General features: G+C 46.5%; 1 protein-coding gene across 1 annotated transcript in view; it reads left to right on the top strand.

Moving 5' to 3' along the window:
* PEPD (peptidase D) overlaps positions 1 to 18,870 on the top strand; it is a 331,359-nt gene that overhangs the window by 34,874 nt on the left and 277,615 nt on the right. The window contains exons 4-6 of the mRNA XM_063945985.1: positions 4,894 to 4,957; positions 8,234 to 8,281; positions 16,323 to 16,384. Coding sequence (XP_063802055.1) covers positions 4,894 to 4,957; positions 8,234 to 8,281; positions 16,323 to 16,384 — 174 coding nt within the window. The remainder of the gene's footprint in view (positions 1 to 4,893; positions 4,958 to 8,233; positions 8,282 to 16,322; positions 16,385 to 18,870) is intronic.

An 18,870-nucleotide genomic window follows, 5' to 3' on the forward strand; every position in this document is an offset into this window, starting at 1 on the left:
CTTAGTTGCTTTAGCCAGTATATTGGTCTGTTACGCCAAATCCCGTCTCTATATACAATCCCCCCACTTACTACTGCACTAAGGTCAACCTCTATATTCATAGCCATGCAGCTACAATGTTCCCTGCGTCATAGGAGCGCCAGCTCTGTGGGTTACTGAGGGGTATTAGGTTGACCACTATTGGTCAACATGGTCAATATGTTGACACGAGTTTATTGACTGTTTTTGGTGTCGTTTTCTGTGTAAAGTGACGGGGAACCCCAATTAGTGCACCGTCTCCCCTTGCTGCGCTCGGCACAGATTACCGTTCCCAATTGTAGTCCACGTGGATCGTAAAGTATGAAAAAGATCAAAAAATAAAAAAAAAATGTGAAAAACTCATGTCGACCTAGTACATGTCGACCGAATTCATGTTGACTAATAGTGGTTGCCCTTATGACCGTAGCCCGTTACTGAGCAGCCACACCCACTAACGGAACCTATATGCATGGCATTTTCAAGTCATACGCCAAAGGAGCACATTTGCCCAGCAAGTGGGACCAAGGGTCAAGGGCGTAGCGAGACGTTGACACGATTCTCATCATCATGGCTCCTCCCATTGTGGCGCAAAGCTACAATTTACATTATGCCCTTATAAATATTGGGCATAAACGTGATGGGAGGAGCCAGGTCCCACAGCGACGCTTTGTAACTAAACCCCAAACTTTCCGAATTTGAATTCCCTTTTCTTTATAATCAACCGCACTGAATGGTAATCACTGTCCTCTGTGACATACGCCGCTGTGTGAGAATTGGATGTAGGATTCCGCCTTATCGCATTGGTGACCTTAACCAGACACACGGCGTCCGGATTGTCCTTTGGGAACAAAACTGTAACAAAAGAAGACTGTGTAATAAGAGACAAAGGGGTCTATGGCCCTCATTCCGAGTTGATCGCTCGCTAGCTACTTTTTGCAGCCGTGCAAACGCATAGTCGCCGCCCACGGGGGAGTGTACTTTTGCTTTGCAAGTGTGCGATCGCATGTGCAGCTGAGCGGGACGAAAACGTTTTGTGCAGTTTCTGAGTAGGTGTGAAGTTACTCAGCCGCTGCGATCACTTCAGCCTATCCGGTCCCGGAATTGACGTCAGACACCCGCCCTGCAAGCGCTTGGACACGGCTGCGTTTTTCCAACCACTCCCTGAAAACGGTCAGTTGACACCCACAAACGCCCTCTTCCTGTCAGTCTCCTTGCGATCGGCTGTGCGAATGGATTCTTTGCTAGAAGCATTGTCCAGCAACGATGCTGTTTGTACCCATATGACGAGCGTGTGCATTGCGGTGCTTGCGCAGTTTTGCAGTTTTTTTTTTAACTGATCGCTGTGCTGTGAAAATCGGCAGCGAGCGATCAACTCGGAATGACCCCCTATGTACTAAAGCCCCCTACACGTTTGATGATTTGCGCTGAGGTGGCCGATGGGCGACCCAGCGGCCTGGGTGACGGGGGTGAAGTCTCTTCACTCCCTGACGTCCCCTTGACCCATAGCCCTGCGTGCTAATATGGACGATATTGTCCACACTGGCCTGCAGACATAAACGACCCGGCGCTAACGAAGAATGACCGCAGGGCCGCACATCATTCATAGATGCGCAGCCCTGAGCGATATGAACAATTTATCGATCATTACTGAACAAGATTGTTCATATCGGCCGCACACATCGGCAAGTGTGTAGGGCCCTTAAGTCTTGGAGAGAGAGAAAGTACCAACCAACCAGCTCCTGGGCCAGATGTATTAAGCCGTAAATAGTTATAAAATGGAGAGAGAGATAAAGTACCAGCCAATCAGCTCCTACTCTCAGGTGGGGCAGATGTAACGTGCAGAGAGAGTTAGATTTGGGTGGGTTATTTTGTTTCTGTGCAGGGTAAATACTGGCTGCTTTATTTTTACACTGCAATTTAGATTTCAGTTTGAACACGCCACACCCAAATCTAACTCTCTCTGCACATGTTATATCTGCCCCACCTGCAGTGCACATGGTTTTGCTAATTATTGTGCTTTTTTTGTTTTTTTTAACAAACCTGAATAAGGCCATAGACCCCAAAGAGGTAAAAGGGTATTTTTGTATATATATAGGATGGTTGGGGCATTACAGCGCATTCAGCGCAGCATCCTATGACCCCTTCTCAGCAGTTGTGGGTGACACCGCAGTCTGGCTTCACATCGATTTGTCAGCCCTTCGCACGCTCAGTAGAGTAGCAGTGTGGAGTCCTTGGGGTTGGTGAACAGTTCCAGGCCTTTCCCCCCAAATTTTTTTTCTATTGTGCGCGGCCATGTTCCACCCCTGGCTGGTAGGATTGAATTACCCTCAGTTGACCTGCTTGACATCCGAGAGATTCTTGTTTATGGCACATGTACGACTACCGAACGCAATTGCAAAGCAGCCGCGACTAGAGATCATTTGTCTGGACGGTTGTCCATTCTTACGTCATGATTGGCTGTTGCCACACTTCTCCCATCACACGTTTCCGCCTCGCAAAGTCGCCTGACGATATACTCTGGCACACACAATACTCGTCAAGAATTTGTGTGCGATTCGTGCTGTTTTCTCCGATCGCAGCCGTCGCATCTAAACGTGAGGTGAGAGACGTGGAACAGTCCATCTGTTTACTTGACAAACATCAGAGCATTCTGGGAATTGTGCACTTGATTGGCGCTAATTGGCTTGGCTGTAATTGGCTGCTCGGCTACGTTCTCCCAAACCAAACCCTGCGATCGCGCTGTTGTATTTTACACAGCAGATGTAACACTAGAAATGGAGCTTTTCCCTGGGGTTATAATTATGTGCAGCGTTCAAACAATATTTACACTTTACATCATTCCTTCCAGGAAATGTAAATGTCAGGAACGGGAACGCGGTGACATCTTGCTTCATATCTTCTGTTTTATCCCCAATCCACAAGACAACATTTCATAGTGCCTGCAAGCTCTGCAAATACCCGGGAAGGCTCAGACAGGAATTATTGTTTCTCTGTAATGGTTGGGGCTGTGCTCAGCACCTCTAGCTGGGGATTCGGGGGTCTCGGCGCTGTTTAGCATGTCTCGCACAATTGTGTGCCCCCCTCAAACCCCCTCCTACCACCACTACATCCACTAGGTATATCCATGTGTAAATAGATCTGGTATTTCTGCTGCGTAGCGGTGAATAAATGCGGTAGACTATGGCACGGCTGTCAGACCAATCCAAAGTCTTTAGTTTTTTAAATCCCACGTCTGTATTCCCCAATTAATAAGTTGATTTGCAAATCAGAATAATAAGCATATATTAACGTTTCTTATAGATCTACATGTGAGCTGGACATTTTTTGCTAACTTATGAACCGATTATAGGGGGTCATTCCGAGTTGATCGCTCGCTAGGTACTTTTTGCAGACGTGCAAACGCATAGTCGCCGCCCATGGGGGAGTGTATTTTCGCCTTTGCAAGTGTGCGAACGCATGTGCAGCCGAGCGGTACAAAAATAGTTTGTGCAGTTTCTGAGTAGCTCTGGACTTACTCAGCCGCTGCGATCACTTTAGTCTTTTTGGTCCCGGAATTGACGTCAGACACCCGCCCTGCAAACGCTTGGACACGCATGCATTTTTCCAAACACTCCCAGAAAACGGTCAGTTGCCACCCACAAACGCCGTCTTCCTGTCAATCACCTTGCGATCGGCTGTGCGAATGGATTCTTCGTTAAATCCATCGCCCAGCAATGATCCGCTGTGTACCCGTACGTCGCGCCTGCGCATTGCAGTGCATGCGCAGTTCTGACATGATCGCTGCGGTCAGGTCGAAATGACCCCCATAGTCTGAACCAGAGTAGAAATACGGCATCATTTGGGGGAAGGTCCAATCTTGCCAGAGGCTTTCATTCTGCCATTCTGAGCATATTCATAGGGGGGGGGCAGGTGGGGCTTTGCTCGCATGCGGCTCAGAAGGTTAGACCGGAATTTCTGGGTAACCCTCACTGGTAGGTCCTATAGCTGACGCACCCCTTTCAGTGGCCATTAGTAGTTTCGCCACTGGTATGAATGGTTATAATTCTTTATTCGCTTCAATTGAGTTTGTCAACCACTGTTAGGCTTTGTTTTTTGTTTTTTTTTGTTTTTTTGGTACCTTACATGGTTGGGAGGTGCCTGGCACTGTAAGTCACGCCATCGCCCCCTGCTGGTCAGTGCTGTGATTATGCTATTGAACTGCAAGTGGCATGGCCAACATAGCTTGCCCTCTTAGGAGTCCTAGAGCCCTTCACCCCCCCCCCCCCCCCGCACCCTTCCAGAAACTGAGAAGAGGAGATTTTTACCATAAATATATCTCTTTGGTATTGGTAACAGTGTTACATCTCTGTTACCAGCAGAAGAATAATTACTTGCTGTACAGTAAGTCACATTGGAGTTCTCTATGTTAAAGCATTGGACGATGTTTTCCTTGATGTTATTCGATGCCGCAAATCCCTTCCCGCTGCAGTTTTGGCAATAAACACCCCAATACATAAATGTAAAGACCTTTGATATGAACACTGTCTGTATTGAGACTACACTTGTCTCAAGCTGAATGGGCCGATTAAATGGGCCATTCGTGCGTTGGTCTGTATTTAGAGCTAGGAGCGACACCAGCTCTACCCTGTCACCCAACAGCTGTTGTGAAACTACACATCCCAGCATGCCCTGTCACAGTCTTTGCATTCCCTAATAGCAAAACTGTGGCACGGCATGCTGGGACTTGTAGTTTCACAACAGCTGGAGAGCCACAGGTTGGCCAGGCCTGCCTCTTGGGGTTCTCCATAGACTGATCGGGAATCACTGATGACTGTTATTGATTGTCAGCTGTTTTGCTCCGATTTAAAACCTGTTCATTATTTCTTGTTCTTCCAGAATTCACCCCCCAGAGCACTATAAGCAGAAGTATGCCATCGAGGACGTCCGCTACACGTCTGATGTAAGTGAAGCATTCCCTGTTTTCTTGTCCCTGTCTTCTGTAGTAGGGATAGCCAGTCGGCGACCCCAAATCGATCTTTAGGATTGACATGGGACCCCCATGTCTGTATTAAATACAGGACATAGTTGTGAAATTTGTATCCATCTTTCTCGCAATCAATTTTGTTTTCTGCTTGCGCAGCCATTACAATCGCGCATGCGCGGTTTGATAAAAAGAAAAGCGCAGCCGCAGCGATGCGGAACAGGTAAGTTTATCTCTGCTGCAACACGGTGAAGTTTGGATTGATTCTATGAAGGCACTGTGCCCTGTGAATCCATCCAAATACATGGTGTATTGGAGGGGGCTGGTGTGTGTTTGAACATCGATCTTTCTTTTGGCGATCGATACCCATTCCTACTTTGTAGTGACCATGTTACTTGATGGGGACCCGATATCCAATTACAGCCACAGGCGTCCCTGTGTTTCCTCCGGGGACCTGAAGAGTGGCTGTTGCAGAACAATTATTGGTGACGCACATCCCCTACAGAGCTGGCACCTATGTTACATACAGCACATAAACTTGCTATGTTGTATTATGTACATCTTCTAGTTTATAGAGACGTTTAATAAACCCACCCATTTTTAGTTTAACCCCTCCCCCCACCACCACCACCACCGCCAACCCCCACCAACCACATTGTTATGTCTTTGCACCATCCTAAATACAGTATGTACTTATTACATAGGCCCCATCCTCCCGTGCCATCTCCCTTTTTATTATTGGGAATATTGCATGGTGCTACAGACAGCGAAAGCAAAATGCGCGGGGATCTCTGGATCACTTTATATAAGCAACTTGCACAAGTGTTTGTTTAAAGCCAGGCTGCATTTGTGTGGGGTCCATGGGGGTCATTCCGAGTTGATCTCTAGCTGCATTTGTTCGCAGCGATCAGGCTAAAAAAACGTCAATTCTGCGCATGTGGCGCAGTGCGCATGCGCTTCGTACGAACACAACGAACAATGTAGTTTTGCACAGGGTCTAGCGAAGCATTTCAGTCGCACTGGTGGCCGCAGAGTGATTGACATGAAGTGGGCGTTTCCGGGTGGCAACTGACCGTTTTCAGGGAGTGTTCGGAAAAACGCAGGCGTGGCTGGGCGTGTTTGTGATGTCAAAACAGGAACTGAACAGTCTGAAGTGATCGCAAGCGCTGAGTAGGTTTTGAGCTACTCTGAAACTACACAAAAAAACTTTTTGTAGTCGTTCTGCGATACATTCGTTCGCACTGCTGCTAAACTAAACTACACTCCCAGTGGGCGGCGGCATAGCGTTTGCACGGCTGCTACAAACTGCTAGCGAGCGAACAACACGGAATGACCCCCATATTCTATGTATAGCTGTACAATTGCACCTAATATTTAGGGCCTGTACCTGGTTTGGCGAGTATTTGCCCCCCCCTCCACCCCCTCCTGCAGCTTTACGTCCGCCGGTGCTGGGGGAGGAGAGAACGGTCAGTGCTGCTAGATCGACCTGATGAAGGTGAGCAGACGATTGCGTCTGCGGTCCTATCCGAAAACCCACTGTCTGTGTCGGCACATTTTAATAGCATGTAATATTTAATTGGGATTCCGAGCAGGTAACGCACTCGCAGTGGCACCCCCTCTCTCGCTCGCTCGAGTCTATGGCATCTAAGCTCTGCTTTCACCCCTGCGCCCAGGCTCTTATCCGGGGCTTTGGCGTGCCGCGTCTGTTACATGCTTCGCCTGAGAAGTGATCTCTGAGAGGCAAAAGCGCCTTTTTTTTTTCTTTGCAACAATGTCAATCAATAAGAGCTGCATCAATAAGCCTGTCTCTAGTTAATGGCAAATAGAGATATTGCTGTAACATTGCCTTTGTGTTGCTGTAATAGACTGTGCTCTGTGTGTGCGTGTGTTACCCATTCTGTGTATTGCACATTGATTATCTCTGCTTTGCTGGTGATGTGGGGAGATTTGCCCGCGTTCCCTGCTTGTAGAAAATCTAGAGCAGTAAATACATATTAGGCTGATATGCGACCATCAATATTTATTCTTTTGCGGCAGTCTGTTTTACTGCAAACGCTCACAGCAGATGTAATCGTCCAGGCCGGGCATGTTGGGACTATTAGTTCCACAAGAGCTGTAGAGCCGCCGGTAGCTCAGCTGTACAGTTTTCTATTTCTTGGTAATCTAATTGCACCTTTAACATTTATGACCAGATTATTTTTTTTATAATGGTCACTAAACCTTTGATAAAAGCTGATGCCATAATGTAGTAAAAAGCGGATTGTAATATCAGTAAATCAATAAATATATATATATATAAGTTTCCATTTCACGACGGAACTTATTGTATATACTGTTGCTGTATAAATGACTGGTACCTGCAATCGGCTATTTTGGGTCCGGAATCTCCCCTTGAGCAGGAACAAGCAAGAGGTGGGCGTGTCTCAATTGAAGTGGGCGGTGCAATGTGTATTGCGTCGCGGTTCATGTGAGTAATCCGACTCTCTTAGCGTGACCCGGTACACACCGCAGGTTATCAGGGTCGAATTCCCAGGTAGTGTGACCTGGGTAATTTTTTCTCTCACTCTTTCCCATCAAACCTCGACTATAACCTGGCTTATAAGATTGGTGGAAAAGGGGTATAAGTAGCCCCCAACCTTGAGCAGCAAATTACATGGTGATTAATAATGTTCCCGCCGACTACGCCAATTTCACTTTCAGTTAAGCTCAATTAGTTCACTTTTATCACTCCAGCATTTTTTATGTTTTTTTTTTTGCTGGAAAAGGAACACCGTTGCGATACGGGCTCGACGCACGGAGAGAGACGATAGTCTTCTGATCCTTATTCTGTATACGGCATTGCGAGTCATAGGTTTGTGATTCATACCAATAGATATAGGTCAGGCAGCTTGTATTTTTACATCTTCTTGCTCGGCTGTCGTTGAGGCAAACAAAACATACTTTACACATCACACTCCTCCTGCTATGCGGCACACTTATTTGTGACACGGTGTTAGGGGTGGGTGTTATAACCTGGGACGTATTGTAGGCTTCGATGAGTTAAGCAGGGTTTTTTTTTCTGCAGCTATAAAGATTTACAGCACGACACCTTTACAGCACGACACCTTTACAGCACGACACCTTTACAGCACGACACCTTTACAGCACGACACCTTTACAGCATGACACCCTTAACAGGAGCTCCGTGTACTGTGTACAAGAATAATAGGCGGCATGTGTTTTGCATTGTTTAACATTTACTTTTCATTCCATCAGATTGCCGTTGTCTTGAGCACCAAGACCCCGTCCGTCCTTCTCACCCTGGTAAGCTGACGTTGCTTCTCTCCCAGTAATAAACTATTATTACCTCAGTGATCTGGTTCTATCAGCGGGTGCAAAGGTTCCGTCTTCTTATCATCTGTGTGCAAGCTCATGAAAGGGCTGTGGCCTATTGGTAGATGTTCCAGCTAAGCATTTAGACGCGGTTCATGTGTGTGCGCAGAGGTGCTCGTAACCTTGTCTCACTTGCAAATTGATAAAACTGCATATATAAATCATTGTGAAAATAAGAATTATTTGCAAAAAAAAAATCCATCCATGTTTTCTACATAAAAGTTTTTGAGAAGTTGACCAGAGCGATTCTGCATTAGAAGCCTGGGTGGCTATAATATCTTTCTCTGCCTTTCTCCGTTACTCGCATACAGTAGTATGTTGGAGATTAATACAGTCACAAAGGAATCTGCGGTTCATGTCACATTATCAGGGCAAGTGAATAGGGGGAGACTGTACTGCATGACTTGTAATGGTATATTATTCCTATTGTGTCTGGAGCCATAACCTGCCCCTTATTCCTCCGTAGCAAACCCTGGCTGTGGGAGGGGGGACTTTAATTGCCAGCGAGGGGTGCAAATTGCCGTTACTGCTGCACATAAACGCCAGCAACCACATCTCGTACCCTTCGGCTACATTTGCACAGAAGTGCTCGCTACTGATGAAGATAGATGTATTTAGCTTAAGCAGTGTCAGCCATTTTGTTAAGTAGCAGCCATGATGTAGTGAAGTAGAAGTATGCTTTGCTGGATAAATCATAATAATGCTGACATTTCACTGTTAGTACGTTCTGTGCGAAGCAAGGTCGTAACTATAAGTCTTGAAAACATGTTATTAGACCGTTTCTGTGTGTTTAGACTTCTTGTGAAGGACACGTAGGAGGATGTCAGCCTGAGAGGAGTTATGAGAAGAGATGCATTATTGTTTTTGAAATGTGACGTGTATCAAGTGTTCATGCAAGTACCTTTTTCTCTATATAATGTCATGCTGAATAAAGTGAAGGCAGTCTCATTTGGCGGACATAACTGCGTGTGTTGTCTGCTTCCTGGGATTCCCAATCAATTGGTAAACAAAGGGTAACGAACAGACAACTGAAGGAGATTGATAGAAGGAGGTTTACCTCCGACACTACTCTGCGGGGCAGCTAACACTTTTGTGACAGATCGGGCTGGCAAACAGCACGGCTATTGACGTGCTGATTCGGCCAGACGAAGGGATTCGTCTGCATATGAATCCCCCCCCTCATGCATCTGTACTGAAGGTTGCTGGGCACATTACTCACCAGGAATGTGAGCTAGGGTGTGATCTGGCTGCAGACTGGTGGTGTTCTAGTGCTACTTATAACCCCCTCCAAAACTGGAAAAAAGCTATAAGTAATTAACACTCATGGTGGGGTTTGTTTTATACACAAATTAAAAATCATCTGATCAGTAGTACACCCTATGGACGTGGTTTGATTCGCATTAGTGGCACATGTCTCAAAGGTGCCATTTTCATAAGCTTCTTATTGTGCATACAAGGAAAAGTTCTAACCTCTTTTGACCACTAGCTGGCAGTGTTCTTTTGCTGCCAGTGGATGATACCTAAAGTGGGCTTGACACTTATCCACTGAGGATGCAGCCATTTGGTAAGCTGGATGAATATTCATGAGAACGTAGCCTATCCATTCACTAGATGCCAGTGAGGTCGCTGAGGAGTTGTGTTCCGGGAGACGTTGGGGACTGCAGAGTATAAACACTCATAGGCCAGTCGTCTGTATTGCCGCTGGGTGGCAGTCGGGAGTTTGCACATGGCTAAACAGAGGTGGGGGGGTTGTTTGGGGAATGTATGCAGTAAGAGATCCATCTGGCTTTAGAGTTGAATAGAGTAGAGCTGGTACAACTGCGTACTTATAATGCTGACTGTTCTGAAACCAATTGGATAATGGCGGTGCAAGAGCAGGGGCTCGTACAGCTCTGCATTATGGCGTATATCTGCATTTAGGGGGTCATTCCGAGTTGATCGCTCGCTAGCTAGTTTTAGCAGCCGTGCAAACGCTAAGCCGCCGCCCACTGCGGAGTGTATTTTAGCTTAGCAGAAGTACGAACGCCTGTGCAGCCAAGCTCTGCAAAACCAGTTTGTGCAGTGTCAGAGTAGCTCTGAACCTACTAAGCGCTTGCGATCACTTCAGCCTATTCATGTCCAAATTTGACGTCATACACCGGTCCAGCGCACGCCAAGCCACGCCTGCGTTTTTTCAGACACGCCTGCGTTTTTGCTAACCCTCCCTGAAAACGGTCAGTTGACACCCAGAAACGCCCTCTTCCTGTCAATCTTCTTGCGGCCCCCAGTGCGACTGAAAACGTCGCTAGAACCTGAGGACAACCACAATGGGCTTTGTACCCGTACGTCGCTTTCGCATTGCGGGACATACGCATGCGCAGAAATGCCGTTTTTTTTGCCTGATCTCTGCGCTGCGAACAACGGCAGCTAGCGATCAACTCGGAATGACCCCCTTAGTTCCGTGCTTACGATGTGGCTGCAGTTACGGCTGGTTTGCGTTCACCTTTGCGCTGATTAAGTGCATGATGGGGCTCAAAACCACTTCTGCTTTAAAAGTTAAAATCCCATATAAAGTTCTAGGTTCTTCCTGATGACTGTCGCCACGCGCTGGTTACAGTATTCCCGTGTGCCAAGCTTATGAATGCTTTGTTGTATCGGAACACTGGCGGAACTCTCACAGCGGGGGGTAATTAACGCAACTGGGAACTTTGTTTTTGGCAGCTACCTGTATACGGCAACTCCCACTAATGTATAAATAAAGGTACACATGCAGCATAATAATTTTCTTTGTACAGAATAAGTTCCATGCATATTGCACCAAGCGTGTTCCAGAGATAGGGAGCTGTAGGAAGCCCCTCTTCTGACCAGCTTCTGTATTCACGGAACGTTCTAGTTGCTGCCCTGTGCTGATGATAGATGTGAGATGGCCCCCGTGTGTCGCCATGCAGGTGGGCTGAGCTGGGCGATGCTTCTGAGATGAGTGTGACATTTGGCGCGTCAGGCAGGGTGGCTGGCAGTGTTGCGATGAAAGGGCTGCCAGTGCCGGTTGCTAAGCTTTTGCTCCCTTGCTGTCAGGGCTTTTAATGAAAGTGGCTCCCTCGCAGAGTCGGGGAGGGCAAAACGCCCCGGCTTCTGCTTTCCCTACCTGTGAGCTGGGATAAGTAATTACTCTCTGCAGTTTATTTCACGTGTTGTTCAGTTTTAATGGAGCATAAAAAGAAAACCAGGTCCTTCTATCCCTCGATGTAGTGATTGCCATGCACAAAGCCACAATTTATATTCCAGTTATTCTTTCTGCTGCTGCAAAAAAACAAAAAACAAAAACACCCCAGAGGTTGCTATGGGTTACAGCCATTTGTTTTTTTATTTTTTTGCAATTATCTGTGTGACTGTCTATCCATACATATAGCCCTAAACTATGCCTATGTAAAATAATGTAATACTTTTTGATTCTGTGGGTAATACGTAATAGTTAAAATATATTCTAAATAAACTTTTACAGAGGGTGGAATTAATACTGCTCACAGAATGTGAGGTCGCTATAAACCCAACATCTCCTATATAATAGCCCAGAGTGACTGTGTGTATAACGCTGGGCGTGGCTAGGAGCTCTCATTGGGTTAGCAGCAGGTCTATCACGCAGTCCACAGCTGATTGGATGAGAAATGCCCTCCCCCACAGGTTACATCCAATGGGAGGCTCTGCCCTTTGGCTGCTGTGTGTTCCTAGAGCAGGATTAGCAATGGGACTGAAGGAGCTGCAGCTCCAGCCCCACACCCCAAAATAGCCCCCACTACATCTGCAGCATCACACCCCCCAATAATTTACACATAAACATTGATGAAAAAACGCCCTTTTCCTATACTTTCAATGGAAGTTTGGAGAGCCAAAAATCCGTACAGACCATAAAAAAGGTTCTGTACCTGCCAAAAAGGTGCAGCTGGAGGGTATCCCACTGCATCTGCAGCAAGTCTCTGCGCTGTAGATAGGGAAAAAATTCCTTTTACTGCAGCGTCCTATATCCTGCTGCCAGTCCGCCTGCCCCCTCCGCCATCAACAATCCCCACTCCCTAGCCACGGCGCAGGTGGAACAAAAGCTGCTGCGGCCACTGGCATAGATGTGTATGAAAGCGGCGCAGCGGAAGCCTTTCATAGCCCTCCCTGCACCGCATACTCTCTGAGCCCCGGAGCCTCCTCTGCGCGTGATGTCACAGAAGTGCCTCCCCGCCACAGCCGCGCCCAGATCCCCAGAGGCCCTGACTCCGCAACACAGCACCTGGGCTGCCGGCCTGGAAGCCCCGAGATGGTTAATGTAACGGATAGAGTTGGTAATATCGCGGAGGGTAATGTCTGGACGCTGAATCAATGTAAAAGGTGACAGTGCTGTGCAGTGCAGTGGGTGTGCAGTGTCACTGACACTGCACAGCACTCTCACCTTTTACAGTGATTCAGCGAGTCACTCAGTTCTGCCAGCCAGTCACTACTGTTAGCGCCGGTGTCCCAACGCGTCACATTACAGGGAAGTAGACGCACTAAATAAACTACAGCTCCCAGCAGCCCTTAGCGCAGAAGCATTCCGGCACTAAGAGCTGCTGGGAGATGTATTTTATTGAGTGCACCTTCTTCCCTGTAATGCGGCGCGTTGGGACACCGGCGCTAACAATAGTGACTGGCTGCTGTGCGAGTCTCCGGGAGAGCCACTGCCAAAGAGAGGACAGCAACCTAGCTGCTTCCAGGAGGAGAAGCATTACCCGCCCCTCCCCCACTCGCAGTACCTCCGGGCCCCATCCGCGACACCCCCACACACCCCCTCCAGCACCCGTGGTGGCTCCGGACCCTCTCCAGCACCTCCGCACCCGCCCCTCCCCCACATGCCGCACCACCGCACCAGCCCCTCCCTCACCCGCGGCCCCCCGCAACCGCTCCTTCCCCACCCGCGGTGGCTCCCCCAACCACAGTACCTACTAGGTGATTCACCAGGCCCTGCGTGCGCTGTTCACACCGTTGCAAGGGGCTTCGACCCATTAACCATCACACACCCTTTGTCCGTGAAATATTTAACCACTCACAAAATTATGATTGGATGTAATACTCCATATAATAGAAATATTGCACGCCACAAGGGCATGCAAGGGTTAAGGGGGGGCGTAGCCCCTTACGACGGTGTGAAGAGCGCCCGTAGGGAGCGATGAATCACCAAGTTCTGTGTAAGCTTCATAACCATGGTCCTCAAGCCCTGCCCCGTATCTACCAAACCCCACCTCATCATTGTATGCCCTTCATACCCATGGTGCTCAAGCCCCACCCTGTATCTACCAAATCCCACCGCCTTCATTGTATGACCTTCATAGCCATGGACCTCAAGCCCTGCCCCATATCAACCAAATCCCACCCCCTTCATTGTATGACCTTCATAGCCGTGGTCCTCAAGCCCCGCCCCATATCTACCAAATCCCACCCCCTTCATTGTATGACCTTCATAGCCGTGGTCCTAAAGCCCCACCTCGTATCTACTATTCTGGGATATATCTAGGATTCATAGTTACATAGTCAGTGAGGTTGAAAAGAGGCAAAATGCCCATCGGGTTCAACCTGTATTCTGTGTTACGCTGTTCATATTATAATGTACCTGCTGATGTAATGGTTTAGTACCTATTGACAACTATGATTTTTAGCACTCCCAGATATTAATGTTACTATGCTAAATGCTGTAGCCCTGGATACATTTTCCAGTTAGAAATTTGTCCAATCCGTTTTTAAATGCATTTACATAGTCCGCCATTATTACCTTCCCCGGCAGTGAGTTCCAAATCTTTATTGCCCTTACCATGAAGAACCCTTTCCTACATTGTGTACGGAATTTCCTCTCCTCTAGCCTCAGCGAGTGCCCACGTGTCCTATACAGAGTTCTATTAATAAACAAATCCCCCGCTAACTCCTTGTAATGACTCTTTACATATTTGAAGATATTAATAATGTCTTCTTTTCTAGTGTATACATATTCAACCTAGTAAGCCTCTCCTCGTACTCCAGTGTCTCTAACCCTTTAATCAATTTAGTCGCTCGCCTGTGAACTCTTTCTAGTTCCCCGATATCTTTTTTTTTTTTTTTTTTAATAATGATACGGTGCCCAGAACTGAACACAATATTCCAGGTGCGGACGTACCAATGATTTGTACAGCGGCATGATTACATCCTCGTCCCTTGTCTCAATGCCCCGTTTAATGCACGCAAGGACTTTAATTGCCGCCTTTGCTGCAATTTGAGGCGCATGCAATTCCAGTGGTCACGGAGTTGACGCTCGAGGCGAACGTCTCAGTCCTTGCACAGTCATACGTGCGTGTGTGCACTAGGGAAGGGCTTTATAGCGCCATTTGCATCAAGTCCGCAGACATGTGGCTTCATCAGGCCCAGCAGCTAATCCTCAGAGTGTTATATTACAGGGCCCTGAAACGTATTATATGACGCTACAGCTAATACCAGTGTAGGGGCTTATTCAGTAAAAGGGTGGAAATGCCCAAATGTACTAGAAAACTTCCACCTAAACTGCAGTTAGATGCTGATGCCTACAACACCTTTTTGCACGTTGCGCCGTGTTATTTAATAAGCCTGGCTGGGTTCCTCTCTGATAGCAGTTTAGGTTACACCTCTCAGTCACTCAAACCTGTCCAGGGATTTTTCAAAGTGGGCTTAAACAGGATCATCCATAAATCTAGGATTTGTGATGTTTCTAATGGGATAATGTGCTAGGGGATCTTTCCTGCTCGGTCCCCTGGAAGCAGATAGGATTGTGTTTTTTAGATGATTCTCTTTGCTAGGCGTGTGATATTCCATCCGTGACATGTATGTGACATGTGTCAGAGATGAAAGCCTCATGATACGGATACCGGCTGTCAGCTACAAGCAATACAGGACATCTTTCTCACACACACATATATCTTTGTTATGTATGTCAGCAGCGGCTCAGCGTAGGCTTACGCAGCGGGCTGCTCTGGATCCTGAGCTAATGTTTTATTCCAACACTGATATGCAATAGAATAGAAGGTGTATTTCTATGTATGTATATACCGGCTCTTGTCAGGGCTGTATGTTATGATATTCTGTTTGTAGTGGAATCCTCAGGACAGCAGATTTTTCCTGCAGCCATTTTCCCTGGCTTTTTCTCTGCAATTTGTGTTACAATTGCCAAAACAAAAATTTCCATAAATCTTGCCGCAATACAGATACTACAGTACAGATGGGTCCACGGTTATCTTGACTAGTTTTCTGCGCCTAGTCACAACATGACTTATTAGCATAAACCCTTCATCTTTTGTTCTCAACTGCAATACAATACAGAGAACAATACATCAGGGGATTAAATCATTACAGCAGGGGACTAAGTCCGACTGGTCAGTCTCAGTTAATCCTATTAAAGGTCAAGATAAATGTGGACCCATCTGTATGTACGAGGCTACCGCAATGGATGGATTTTTTTGCAGAATTCTACTGGCGCTGTGATTGGTTGCTCTGTTTCGGAGTTATGTGGCAAAACAGTCAGCCAGCCAATCACAATGCATCACCTTAGTACTCTTGAAACTGTGACAGTTAGTGAACTCTCCTTGTGCAGCTGCTGGCTGACCTGGAACATGTGACCTGCTGGGTGGTCTGGAAACTGTGACCGTTATTGGCGCTGTTGCAGTGGGTGTCTCTGTCCTTGCACATTCGGCTGCACGAATGTACACAAGGGGAGGAGTTTGTAATGCCATTTGCACAAAGTGGCAGACGGACGACCACCAATAGAGCTGCATGGTGCGACTCTGCGTCCACCTGTGGACCAATCTGCAGCAGAATAATGGTAATAAGGTCATTGCGGTACTTGCAAACTTGAAAATACATTTGAATCTGTTTCATTTTGGATTCTCCGCACCTTGCAAAGTGTCGCTGCATTATTCTTCCATTGATTTCTATTTCCCTCAGTCTATTTCTTAAAATTTTTTTGTCTCTTCCTCAGCGCGGGGTTAATACTGACAGCGGAAGTGTCTGCAAAGAGGCCTCGTTCGAAGGAATTAGCCAGTAAGTAGTAATCATCTTACACTGTCAACCCTCTGAGCGAACCCGGAGTCTTTCTCCTCAGGGATTGAATCCTTAATACCACGTCACTCGGTGCTGAGGGGAATATTCCAAATAAGAAGATAATGTATTTTATTAGGGCTGGTGGCAGATTGCTGGCACTGCTTCCATACTACAGATGTGCAGATCCCCTTATTCACTTCAGGAATAGGTTTTGTCCTATACAGATAACCTACAATACATGGTGATTCAAAAGCCGCAGTACACCCTTTTGTTTCAACAACTGTGCTGGAAATGGGAAAACTGACTTAGATTCAAAATGGCCGATTTCAAGATGGCGCCCATGTTCGGTACATACCCTAAAAGATAGCCCACCTCACCCATGCCTTACTGGAGTATTCCGTTTTCCCATTTCCTGTCAGTTTTTGAAACAAAAGGGTGTACTGCGACTTTTGACTCACCCTGTACAAAGCAGAAGCCAAAGTAAAAGAAATAAGTGTTGAAAAAACGGGGTGTTGCCCACAGCCAATCAGAATCCAGCGTCACTTGTGTAGAACAGCTTGGAAGATGAAAACGAACATCTGACCGGTTGCTATGGTGACACCGGGGGAGATGTACTAAGTATTGGAGAGAGATGAAGCACCAGCCAATAGGCTCCTAGCTGTCATTTTACAGGCTGTGTTTTAAAAATGGAAGTAAGAAGCTGATTGGTTTGTTAGAGTTTTCATAAATTCCCCCAATAAAATGCAAGCTGTGCTCTTGCACATATCTACCAATTAGACGTCTGCTTTTATTTTCTAACCTACATTATAAAAAGGATTGCTTGTATCGGGTTGCAATGGGCAACAACATAGGTTTCACTTATGCTAGTTTCATTAATTCATATATATATATATATATATATATATATATATATATATATATATATATATATATATATATCATACATGTTATTACTAGACCTACGTGGACTGTGATGTTCCCTTTAAATTCACCTGGGCAGTAACACAATAAGCATTTGGAACATTCCATGAGGCAGAAATTGTTATGGTGTTGACGGAAATTAATTACGTTTTCTTCTATCTCTTTCTTTCTGAGGCATCAAAGGTGTTTTCTTTTGGTACTGTGTGCTATAAATACAGTTTTTTATTTTACGTACATTGCCGATGGAAAAACATACCCAACGTGAATGTGAAAATTATACTTAATACAAAATATATCTATGTAGAGCAATCCCAGAACCTTCTCCTGAAATCTATTAGTCCAATTCTTCTCAGTGCAGAAATAACCAAATTTGTATTATTTTAACAAAGTTTTAAGCGGCTATAGGGACAGAGACGGGCATTTAATATGTGACATTTCCTTCTTCAATATGGAAGACGTCGGATGCTTCCATTCTGTACAAAGCGCCCTCGCTTCGGTTTCATCGGCCGTTCCCTCCGTATGAAGAACATGTATATATTTAAATAATAATATAATGTGGTCATGTTTATATTTTCATCCCGCTCACAATTTCCCGTTCCCCGGCAGGGATCTCATCTGCATTTGCTGGTGTCAAATTAAGCTAAATTAATGCCCCTTCGCCCCCATCTCCTGTATGCGGATCTCATCCCATTATTGTGATCTACAGCCGCACTAGGGAGTCAATCACAGGCTGCCGCTGCAGGAGTCGTAACGATCCTTCACACCTTGTCAGAATAAATACATAAATATCAACACAACCCTGCACACACCATCCCTGTGCTGTATTATTCAATGTGTGTAATGGGGACTTGTGACCACTGTCGTGTGCCGACAGCCCCATAAATATGTATTGATATTGGGACTGTAAATAGGGAAAGTAAATTGAGAAGGAGAAATACAGATGTAGGCACCGGAAAGGACGTGGCTGCGTGACGTTTGCGGCTGGTGCTTGTCCTCTACTGCTCTGTAGGCGCACGGTATCCTGAACCCTGGCTCTGTGGTACTGACGACACACCAATGACTTGTGACACTACGGTGGGATTATTGTAAAGGCTGGGGGGTATTCAATTGTTTTTTTGCATCCGCAACTCCCATCTAATGCAGCAAAGCTATTCCTCGTTTGTGCCGCTTGGCGCGAATGCCATGGACGCCCTAACTTATTGTACATGCCACCCCCAAATGCACTGAAATTACCCGCGTAACGCGGCCATACACACTACTGGGCATGCTGCTGTTCGGGCGCTCGTATGGCACTTAGGGCGCCCAAAAGCCCAACTTTTGTTGGATTTGTGACATTTAATGGGCACTCGCGCCCAACATTACAAACAATTGCGTAGCTCCTGTCCCTTTAAACCGTGAAAAAAAAACTATTTAATGTCCACCTCTGTCAATTTACAAAGGGTTCGGCAAAGTCAGGAAGAGCTCAGGTAGACTGGTCCCTTCTGAAGCATCCAGGCAGCCCGGGAGGGAGGTGCTCATGAAATGTGGCGTCTCCGGTCGCATGAAATCCCAAATTCCCTCATCCG

Source organism: Pseudophryne corroboree, chromosome 11 (genome assembly GCF_028390025.1).
Source record: "Pseudophryne corroboree isolate aPseCor3 chromosome 11, aPseCor3.hap2, whole genome shotgun sequence".
Lineage (NCBI taxonomy): Eukaryota > Metazoa > Chordata > Amphibia > Anura > Myobatrachidae > Pseudophryne > Pseudophryne corroboree.